Below are 12374 nucleotides of genomic sequence, written 5' to 3' on the forward strand. Positions count from 1 at the left end.
AATAGGCTTGTTAGAAATCTCAAATTGTGAGTAATCGTGTACTCTAATCTCTGCTTCACATTAATCTATACTTCTGCTGTTTTCACACAAAAGTCCCTTAGACGTGTTAACTCCTGAATTTCTGTGGAATTGCATCAAACGTTAAAACAAAAACCATCTATGAAATGAAATGAAAGTGTCAGACTTTAAAGCATCTGAGTCATATTTGTTCTGCGTTTGCTGCACATCAGAGACACACAGAATGTTCAGAGCCCTTGTAATAAAATAATTGGAGCTTCTCATTGGAAAACAGTTTTTATAGACAGAAAGGTAATATTCTGGACTAAAAGAATAAACTGGAGCACAACCATAATCTCCATTAAGAGGGTGGATAATTGGATATTGTCTACACATATGTATATATACACTGTATAATAAGAGTATGTTTGGAATTTAATTTATTTTATTTAATTTAAAGTACATATCATAAATATAAAATATAATATTATATATATATATATATACTTTCATTTCCAATCAGGCCGTAAAAGGTAATCATGACAAAAATGTATATTGATGAAATTGTGTATACTAAATTATATATACCTTTACAATTTACTTTTAGAAAAATTACATTTTACTTCCGGTCATGCTGTCAATTTTTATTTTATTTATTTATTTAAATTTGATTTTATTTGAATTAATTTAATCATTTATTATTTCCAAGATGATATCTGGACACCACTCACTCATCATTAAACTATGAATTGTAAAACATGTTGTATAGCAAGTTCATGTGACTATATATATAAAAAAAAACAATACAGTTTTGAAAGAAGAAAATGTTTATTGTTGATTCTGTTCCACATACTATTACAACAACATGCTGTATATAGAATATATAACGTTTAGTATCTCATTCATGAACACAGTGCATATGCAGACTTTGACATGCATAAGCACAGATAACACACACAGATGAATGTTAGCCTCTTACCTGGGGTGACAGGGTTTTCTCTGCTCTCTGCATGATGCTGAACACACACACACACACACACCATAGACAGACACACACAGAGAGGGTCCGCCAGACAGTGTTGGTTTTGGTGTTGGTGGGAGTTTGTGCATTGGGACACGTTGGCAGCAGACAGACAGACGGCATGAAAAAAAGACAAACAGGAAAAAAAAAGAAAAGCAGCATTAGTTAAAAATGACAAACACATATTGACACATAAGACACTGGCAACAAAATCCAGCTGAACAGAGCATGAAAGACTAAGCAAAACAAAATCAGGGCGGCTTAGACACACACTCTCATAACACAGTCCGGACAATGTGTGGATTAGCAAAGATTATAGTGAACCGAGATCAAAGCCACGGCAATACAAAGCTCTGGGATTCTGATTGGTCGACACATCTGTCAATCAAACAGTACAACAAAAACACTGAGTAATTGGCACCCACATTGAGTTCGGTTTAATCAAATGAAGCCGGTTTGAGGTCGTGTAGGTGATTGATGGATTAGAAAAGCTTTTAGAGCCTCTATGGAAGGCTGTATTCGAATTAAATCTATATATAAATGTGTGTGACCTGTTTATACAGTGTTGAACAATTTATCCCAGTTCCCTTGAACATTTTCAGATGTGTTTGTAAAGCATCATACTTGGGATTAGCGATTTGAACAAACGCTTGAATTGCACTTCAGATCATGTGGATTGCTGTTCATTTGCTTGTATAATAAAAAGGAGCATATTGAACATAAAACTAACAAGCCTAATCATGTCAGTCTGTCTGAATGTACGATAAACCAGCGAACCTAATCTGTTAAAATGTTTTAGCTCTGTACAAATATAATATAATAACAGTCAGAGCGGATAGAGAAGCTCAAGGATTTGTGATGTTTGAACACTCATGACAGTATCAAAGCTGTTTTCAGCATTACTGGGATTAAGTATAAAAAATAAAAAAAAAACACTGAATAAATCTAAAAGCCTCTTTCACTTTGCATTGCATTCTGGGCAAAGTTGTTATTGTGAACCCAAAACTGAAATGGTTAAAAAGATTTGTATTACTGAAATATTAGCTAAATAAGCTGAAGTACTAAAATGACTGAAACTGAAATAAAATAAGGCTAAATAGAAATAAAACAACTAATAACTACTATTAACTATTAAACAAAATTTCATTAAAATGTTCATAAAATGCAAAACCTATACCTAAAATTAAAATGAAAACTGAAAATATGAAAGCTACTTGGAAAATAAAAAAAAATCTAAAAACAATAATAAAAACAAACTAAATGTTATACATAAAATTACTTAAAATTCAAAAAAAAATGTAAAATGTATTTAAATATTTGAAATGTAACAATACAGTGCTTATAGAAAATCATCTTTGAAAAATGTAGTCTATATGTCATACAATAAAAAAAAAACAAAATCCAGCTTTATTTGCTAATTTTGCCTTACATCAAACTAATAAAAGATTACTGGCTGTAGTAAAAGCAAAATATGGCTCTACAAAGTATTAAATCAGGAGACTGATGACTTTCAAAACATGTTATTTTAGTTTTTTTCTACAATTTTCTGAACTTGCCTCCTTTCTTTTAGTTTGATGTTGTAAGGCAAAATATGTATATATATTATATTATAAACAAAAACTTCTACAAATGGCAATAGAACAAAATGACTAAACTCTAAATTCAAATGAAAACTGAAAATATAAAAACAAAAGCTAATTCAAAATATTATGAAATATTACAATAGTACACAGAGTATAAAAAGACTGTGGGATACTCTATATGTGTGTCCCAAATTCTGTACAGCACATTTTACCCAATGCAGTAGTCTGTCTGGTAATTTAATGTGAACATAAAATGTGAAAGTTTTAATATACAACCCACATACTTCATGATGTATTCATTATATCATTATATATAACTGTTTTGATCATCTATTTAACCAAAGCTCTAGCTCATCTTCTACAGGTAATCTGCTATAGAGATATCTTCACAAACTGGAAGCTGTTTTTAAGACACTGGCTAATTATGAATATATCCATTTTATAATTTTTACACAGTAAAAGATGCACTATGATATGGAGACTCGTCATGCAAAAGCAAGCATTTCTGGCTATAAATGCCGCTGTACAAATGCATGATTCAATGCTAGCTTTCATTAATTTATTCAGTGAGTAAAAGCGTTTGATAATAGGAGGGATAGAGAGATAGAGCAAGTATTGATCAGCTGGTCATGTGATGTCGGCACCCATGAGGTGGTTCATTACAAGCTAGAATTAAACATTTAATTATTTCTCTTTGAAATAAATACTTTTATTCAGGAAAGATGCATTGAACTGATCCAAAGTGACAGTAAAGACATTTGTAATGTTATATAATATTTCTATTTCAAATAAATGCTAAATCTAGTTATCATAAAATCTTGATATTAAGCAGCACAACCATTTTCAACATTGACAATGATCAGAAATGTTCCTTGAGCCGCAAATCAGTATATAGAATGATTTCTGAAGGATCATGTGACACTGAAGACACTGAAAATTCAGCTTTGATCACAGGAATAAATTATATTTTTCTCTTCAGGACAGATTTAGCTCTGCGGCTTTGTTATGGTGCAAAATTACGGTGATGACAGACTATTCTGTCTGGAAGTACAAATCAATGGAATTGCTCATCAAAAGCCACACACAGAGTCTATTAATTCACTTCACAGCACTAAATGTGAGAGAATATCAAATTCTAATTTAATGAATTTGCATGTGGTCAAACAGAGCTGGAAACATGATCAAATAAACCAAAATATAAAATAAATGGGCATGCAAGCAAATTTAAATGGTCTTCCAAATAGCATCAATGCAGTCAATCCCATGATGCCTTGCATCAGCATGGTTTCTGCTGAGCTTCAGAGTCAATATACGCACACAGTGTACATAATGATTGACATAAACGGATGCATATGCATGCAATGAATGGTGCAACCATGTCTATTTATTATGTAATTCAAGATGCATGTGACTGACTAATGGATAATACAAATGCACTTTTTCTCACTGATTAACCTAAATGGCCACAAAGTGTTGTTGAGACTCAGCTCAGGGGCTTTGTTTAACATCCGGCTGCCAATATTTTATGAAACTATGATCTGCAGCCTGTTTAAGCATTTCTTCTGGAGTGAATGCAGATGAGTCAAGCGGCTTGCGAAACAAAGACGACAGCTGATGTTATAAAGCCTCGGCGTTCGGGTGTTTTCCAGCAAATCCACATGGGAAATTAATGCAAAACACTCAAGAGCATTCGCCGTCCGCTCGCGCACAAACACACAGTCGACGGGCCGGTACTTTCAGCACAGCGTTTCTGCCGGATCAGCAATCTCATGACTTCAACACCAGGTCACAAAACAACAGAAAAAGGCCAGGATATTCACAGAAACATCGACAGCCAGAGCTGAAGCTTTATTAAAAACCTAGAAAGAGTCGCAGTGTTCATCCAGAGGCAGTACAGCCATAGCTTATGCAGAGAATTAGGGTTGTCTGCATTAGATATGTATTCATAAATAGCTATTTAAAAGGACTACTTGTAACGGGACACAATATTAAAAACAAAACCATTGTGGCTAGAAAAGTTGCACAGATATAGACTTGGTCGAATTTAGTTGCATGTTTGGTATCATATTTTATTTATTTATTATTTTGTCTTACTGTATGTTGGTATTATTAATTTGTACTGGTAATTATAAAAAACACTTAACTTTACATTACAAAAATCAGACTCATAGATGCCTACTATTAGAAATGTATAGAATCAATTATATTGAATTTATATATATTTACTTTAATTTATAATATTATATATTAAATATAAATATACATACAAATATAATATAAAAAAATAATACATTCTTAATAATCTATAAAAAAATCTAACTAATATATTAAATATTGATTTCTCAACTTGTGTGTATATATATATATATATATATATATATATATATATATATATATATTTATTTACTTAAGATATGTTTATATTTTATATTTATCTCCTCAGCAGACCACATCATATATGCATGCATATACACGTATATATTTCTATATATTATTATTTAATATTTATTCATGATTCTGCTTGCTTACTTACAGATTATTGTCCTGTTCATTAGATATCAATATTCCAGTAATCATATACACAAACTGAGAGATGCACTACAATTATCTTCTAAACGAACTCTCAGGATGACACAAATGCTGTAGATTATGCTGAAAATAATCTGCAAAGAAACTGGCTGTTATGTGTGATTCTTTCACCGTCAAAAACTCTCATGTTACATAAGCAAATACGTTTTTTTTTGGTAACAAGAACGCTAAAACAGAAAGGGAAAAAGTGATGGGAGAAAGAAAACCGAGGGTGAGAGGAAGGTAAAGCTGCTGTATAAAGTATCAATCCATCACCGGGATGCTTTTAGATGCACCTCATTGGCTGTTAATGGGATGTTCTGGTCCTGGGGTGGATCCTATTACCTCTGTGGTGACTACTCAGCATTAATATACCACCGGGTCGTTTCAGACGGGGTGGAAGACTACTTTTTAGCACCAAATCTCCCTGAAATTGTGTTCTGTTCGAGAAAACATTGCAGAGGCGATGGGAAGGTAATGTCACTGAACCACTTTCCATCCACTTCAGGAGTGTGAAAATGTCTGGGAAGTCTGGGAAGGCGAATGACGCCTGTCAGCAAACATTTACTAATGACAGACGTTTAGCATCACACACAGCTGACGAGGAAGAGATGGAGGTAACAAATGCAGAAGACGACGGATGGGGGAAAGTTTTACTGGCAAAAAAACAGAGCTATGAAAACACACGAAGGCAGCAGGACAAATAATGATGGAAAATAAACAAATCCAGTTTTGCATTTACATTAGCCATCGACCTGAGAGCGAGAGAAGGCTAGAAACAGTGCTCATATGCTCATGAATCCTCATTTAGTAGCAAATATTAGACACCAAACTCTCAAATAAGTAAATGTCAAATATCATCAACATAGCTTAACTATATAAAATATAGTTGAAAATGAAAACTATATAAAAAATGAATTCGCAAATGTAAAAAAACTAACAATATTTATATAAACTGGTGGGGAAAACTATTAGAATACCTCAAAGATCTGAAATTATTGAGCTTTTGTGCTTACATTTCATAATGTTCATTATATCAATAATTAAAATTATATTTAATTCTCAAAAATAACTAATAACTAATTACTAAATAAATCTGAGAGGTACATATATACATATATTTTCCGTATTTTAGGGGAATCATGTCATCATGGCAAACCCCGCTGACATTTTCATCAGAACATGAACAAATTTAGTTTTCTGTTGCTGTATTTACACACGGGCCTTGAGACTGGGTCACAATGGCATGAGACGGGACTTTCCATTAAGAAGATGTCCTGATACACACACACACACACACACACGCACACACACACACATGCACACACAGAGCTGTAAACTGACAGAGACCTGCTTTCTGAACAGTTTGATAATGCTTTGACTGAACATCCGCCGATAAACCACTGGCACAGATTAGCCAACATCTGTTTCGTGTCCAGCAGTCACAACACACACACACACACACACACACACACACACCCACACACACTATGCAAATGCTGTTACTATAGTAAAACTCCAGCGTCTAAAGTTGCAAACATTACCGCAGCCCACAACTGATCAGAGATCAGTAACTGTTCATCACAAATCACACGACACTCCCGTCTGCATGTCTACAGGCCAACAAATCACACAAGATCCCATAAGACACTCATATATCAACTCTGAACGCCGTCTACACCCAGCCATCCATCATCTGTCTGGATTTATCACAAGTAACAGAGACACAGAGCACTAGCCTACTATGAGCGAGCCGGAGCAGAGATCTCACACACACACACACACAAATCTCTCGGCTCTCCCACATGCTCCTCCATTTCACACGGTGCTCCTCCCTGCTTCTCTTCCCTCTCTGTTGAACATTAGATGATTGTCTGAGTTTCTCACAGCTGGTCAGTCAGTGAACTGGACACACACACACACACCTTTACCTAGCTATCTTAAATAAATCACATACAACACCCTTGGCACTTAGTATAAAGTTATTACTGAAATCAGGTCTGAACTGTAGGACTAAATCAACTGTTCAGATTCAGAGAAAACGGTGTGAAACAATGGTATTAAATCAATGTAAAAACTCTTTTATCATTGGGCACATATTGACTATAGACTGGCAATTCACAGAAATTCACAATTTCTTCTTTTTCTTTTTGTCAGCCAGACCTCTTTGACATGAAAAATTTCTTCAAAGAGATTTTAAGTAAATATTTATTAACACATTCACATCAGTTATTGGTTACATAACATGCAAGAAAAAAAAAATCATCTTAAAATATATAAATTATTTAATTTTTAGCTTTTCATCTCAAAATGTTAAAATCTATGCTATTTGCATTATGTTGCAAAAAAAAAAATTATTAAACTAATCAGATGCGACAGTAAAGACATTTATTAATGTTACAGATCGTTAAATAAATGCAGTTCTCTTTAGCTTTCTATTCATCAAAGAATCATGAAAAATCAAATGTATCACTGTTTTTCAACATTGATAATCAGAAATGTTTCTTGAGCAGCAAATCAGCAAATTAGACTGATTTCTGAAGATCATGTGACACTGAAGACTGGAGTAATGATGCTGAAAATTCAGCTTTTCATCACAGGAATAAATTACATTTTGCAATATAATCACATATTAAACTGCTTTTTTAAATTGTAATAATATTTCAAAATTTTACAGTTTTTACTGGATAAAAAAATAATAATAATTACTTTTGAACCGATGTTTCTGAATGGTTCAAATATGACATTACTGTGTACTTTCTACCACAATGCCAAACTACATTTGACATGACGCACAAAGCTGACGTAACAAATTTTTTTTTGAACAAAATATGCTCCTGACAGCATTTATTTAGACTGCACTCCAACATTAATAAAATGCTTCTTCATTAATAAAATCTTTCCATATTTACAAACCACCCTGAGCTGACATCTGGATAATTATACCAACCCATCATGACTCATTTCCAGTTTCCATTATCTGTGTATTAACAATTCGTCATTCATCCATTTGAAAACAAACTATTGGCTATAAACCACTTCATGAGTCAAATACAGAGCATAAATAACTGTGCGTTAAATAAACACATACGATCTTAACTAATTCACAATGTGGCTTTACTTTATATAAGCACTCATTAGTGAAACTACGGAGATACTGACAGATTATAAATAGCAGAAGACCCTAAACTTCAGTAGCTGTAATTACACATTAATGGGAAAACAAATTAATTCACATAAATGTGAGACTTTTTGAAGTGCGTTTGCAGCAGGTCAGGATGAGTGAACGTCTTAAGTCTCTCTGCTGAATTTCCAAATAAAGTCACATTTCCACTGGTGTTTGTGCATCTGTATTTAGTCAAACTGACATCTGCTGTCAGATACGAGCCGCTCTGGGTTTGTGTTTATCTGCCTCCGAAGACAGGAAGCGAGCGGCAGAGGCTTCCTTTCAACTATTGAGTCCTCCATCTGATGTAAAGTTATGCTGCGTTTCCTTATCAGTGCACATATAAAAACATCAGAGGTCACAGGGTCAGTATGATGAAACTGAAGACTAGTGAAATGCATTCAGGATCATTTGATTTATTTGAATTGCATTTCACATGCTTTTGAATTAGGGAGTGGCGTTTTCCACAAATATCACATTCGAATATTTGAGCTCACAAAAAACGAATATTCGAATATTCGTTTATTTAAATTAAGTTTAATGAGTCAGACGTTATTTTTCAGCAACATTTGTTTTCGTCATTTTGAACAAGCTTACAATAAGCTTGAACATTACACATCGTGTTTTGTAGCTAAAAACCTTTAACAATGCGTGCAAACAAACAAACAAAAGTACAGCAGCATTTAGGCTATTGTACAGAATGTAGCTTACACTTAACTTTGAAACTGTCAGCAAATCTTTTTTGCTTTTTTTCTATTGTTTCAAATGTTCTTGTTAAGAAATACGGGCATGTAAACATGATCGGGGGAAAGTCGGCTCCTTAGTCTGTTAACAATAAGGCCGGCCACGGAGAAAATGCGCTCTGACGGCACAGACGTTGGCGGGACTCACAAATAACGGTGTGCTAAGCGAATAGGTTTTGTGAAGCGCTTCGTGTTTTCGTTTCACCACTGAATGGGATCCTCATCTGGTGGAATACATGGCTCCAGCAAGAACTGTTCCCACTCGTCTCGGCCGGACTCTCTGTAATCATCGCTGGAGAACTGGCTCAGTCTTTTCCGACGAGTGGGCATTGCCTCTTCATCGTTGGTGACGCACCACTCGCATCAAGGAAAATGTTCTGATAATGTTCAAAAAAGGTTTTTTTCTTACTCCTCTCATGTTTTCATCGAGAAACCTGAGATGTTTGTGCCGAGGGTCTAGGGCAGACGCGAGAAGAGGAGTTTTCACTGCATTCTCCAAGTTAGCGGTGTTTATTCGTTGCTTGAGAGATGCCGCAACAATGTTCTTGGATCACTTTCTGTGATTCTCCACGGCATATTTGAAATACTGTAGAAGACCGCAGTTCTTTTAGGCGGCGTTCACATATCGCGTCTTTTGCAAGCTCAAGTTCGTTATTTCCAATGTAGGCGCGCGGTATGCGCGCTCATAATGGAAGCGACGCGGTCGCGATGCACACGCGGTGCGACGCGGTCACGTTTTTTCCAGGCGCGTCCGCACTGCATCGAGTTAAAAACATCTCAACTTTCAGAATGCCGCAAGCGCACCGCAGGTCATGTGACAAGAACTAAACATTCAGCTTCATCCTTTCCTGTAACAACGTTGAAAGCTCAGTCAAGATGAAGGAACAGCTGATCATAGCTGTATATGGATTGCCATTTTGAAATAAATTTAGTAGCAGAGCTACTGAAAGCGATTTTTTTTGTGCTGCAAATCCATTTATCCTTTGCTGAAATTTCCGCGTTTTCATGGAGAGAACGCGTCGCCTCAGGAGCGCTTCTGCCCGAGCGCTTTGGAAAGAAGGAGAAAGGGGCGCGCATAGCCTTTTCCACACCTTATTAGGCGCGATATGTGAATGGCCCCTTAATCATTCATTAATTATTTTTTGCTTGCATACACCTTCAAATATGCCGTGGAGAATCACAGAAAGTGACCAAATTAGGTTTTATTGTGAACTTTTTTTTTTTTGCGAAATTCGAATATCATTTTTATTTATTGAATAATTAGAGCAGAACGAATATTCGAATGTTCGACTATCCGTGCACATCCCTATTTTGAATGTCAAGATGCTGTGAATTCACTGTGCAACTAAAGGGAATGTTTACACATTCGATGTAGCGTTTGGCTCAGAACGAAAGTATGAGAAACGATCCTGTAATGAAGGTCTGGCTCTCAGGTCAAGGGTTAGTGATTTATCCAGCAGACGTCATAAACTTGAGGTGTTTTTATATCCCGTCTCTCTGCTCAGATGATATAGAGAGGAACGGTGTGCTTTATAACTCAGAGCAGTGGAGTAAGAGCCAGTCGATTCTTATTTTCAAACCAATTTAGGAGTCATGGCTGATCAATTACTGTTTTACTGTGTGCACACTAACAGTAAAGAACAGCAGACCGAAGAGAATCGAGGACAACGCAAGAGAAAAGTTTTAAAACACTGTCTAAAAAAAATTTAAAAAATTACATTCACTCTCAGAATAAGGCTGAATTTCAGAAATAAAATTAAAAACTGCTTATTTTTACCCCCAAAATCTTAAGATATTTTTTCACATTTTAGAATAAAAAAAAAAACCATTAAAAAATTTAAATATGAAAACAACCTCATTAGCATTAATGCAATATTATATATACTAAATACCATAAAATATACTATATACTATAAAAATAAAGACTATTTCTAGGATCACTGCTGTTATTGACATTTATGGCAATTAATAAAATTTTCTCTCCAAATTTATAATACATTTCTGTAACAGTTAAGCATATTTTCTCCCAAAATTCAATAAACAGGAATATATTATTATATTTCATTATTTTATATTATATATAAAGGTACAAATGAAAGTACGTATCATGGTAGTTTATGTGGTATGAATTTAAATAAATGCTGAAGAAATTATTTTAATAACGATACATCAATGTATATGAACAGAAAAGTTACACGATTATATTACAGTAATGAGAAAGAGATTTTATTACAGTAATGAGAAATGTGCTGAAATTCTTCTTTGTGCAAAACAGTGATTACTACTACTTATATTATTATTAATAATAGATATTAATTATGAATGGTGCATTTCTTTGTAAATAAAACCCACAGTGTATTCTTAGATGTATTCACAGATGAGAGAGGACCACTAAAACACTTATTAAGAAGTGATCACTTAATTAGATGCTATAATTAGTTAATGACCCAACGCAGATGCTTCTATGGTACAATTACAACCCACAGCAAAACTGTCTGGCACAGTGACATCCCCTCCGATCTGATCTCAGCGTGGCCACGAAAGCTTTTATATAGTGAATACATGATGTTTTCTGACACGTGTGAAGCATTTGGAGCTGGAGGAATATGGTCTGCATTTTACTGAAATAAACAGAGCATTAAACACAAACAAAGCCCTCACAGCTCTCGATCCTGCAATGGCTTCAAGGACTCGTGAATAAAGCAAATACTTGTCAACACCTACACAACTCCTGCTCAACAAACAGTTATGTTAATGAAAGAGAGAGAGCGTGGCTCACAGGTGCATGCTGGGTAACACCTGAGGCTTGTGTGTAAAATGATTCACATAACCAGAAATGCAATACAAACACAAGTTTACAATAGACAATATTTAATGTGCTTCTTTTTTCATTTGTATTTGTACTGTTATTGCATTAAGTAACTTTTTTTTTTTGCATTGTGACATTATTTTCATAACAATTAAGCAATTAAGTCTGATTACTATAATATCAAAAATAGTTTCATAAACAAATTTTCCCCCTTTATATTATTATTATTATTAGTGTTATATTATTACATTCTTGTAATAGTATTTTTAATTTTTAAATTAATAGTATTTTTTAAATTTTCATATATTAAAGAGTTATTTATAAATATTAAAGAGAAATTGTACCATAATTTCTTAATTTTAATTATATTAAATATAAATTATATTATTTAAATAATATACACATATTTATACACACACACATATACATATATAAATAATACATTGATATTTCATTTAATAATTATCTAGAATTCTAACAATAGAAT

At 34.0% G+C, this 12374-nt stretch overlaps 1 protein-coding gene across 3 annotated transcripts in view; it reads right to left on the reverse strand.

Moving 5' to 3' along the window:
- LOC132105482 (oxysterol-binding protein-related protein 8-like) overlaps positions 1-12374 on the reverse strand; it is a 73662-nt gene that overhangs the window by 43886 nt on the left and 17402 nt on the right. For 2 of the 3 annotated variants that reach the window (XM_059510621.1, XM_059510619.1), the window contains exon 3: positions 977-1013. The exons of the other annotated variant lie outside the window; for it this stretch is intronic. In XM_059510621.1, the coding sequence (XP_059366604.1) occupies positions 977-1013 (37 nt within the window). The remainder of the gene's footprint in view (positions 1-976; positions 1014-12374) is intronic. 3 annotated transcript variants of the gene reach the window in all.

This window comes from Carassius carassius, chromosome 26, assembly GCF_963082965.1.
Source record: "Carassius carassius chromosome 26, fCarCar2.1, whole genome shotgun sequence".
NCBI lineage: Eukaryota > Metazoa > Chordata > Actinopteri > Cypriniformes > Cyprinidae > Carassius > Carassius carassius.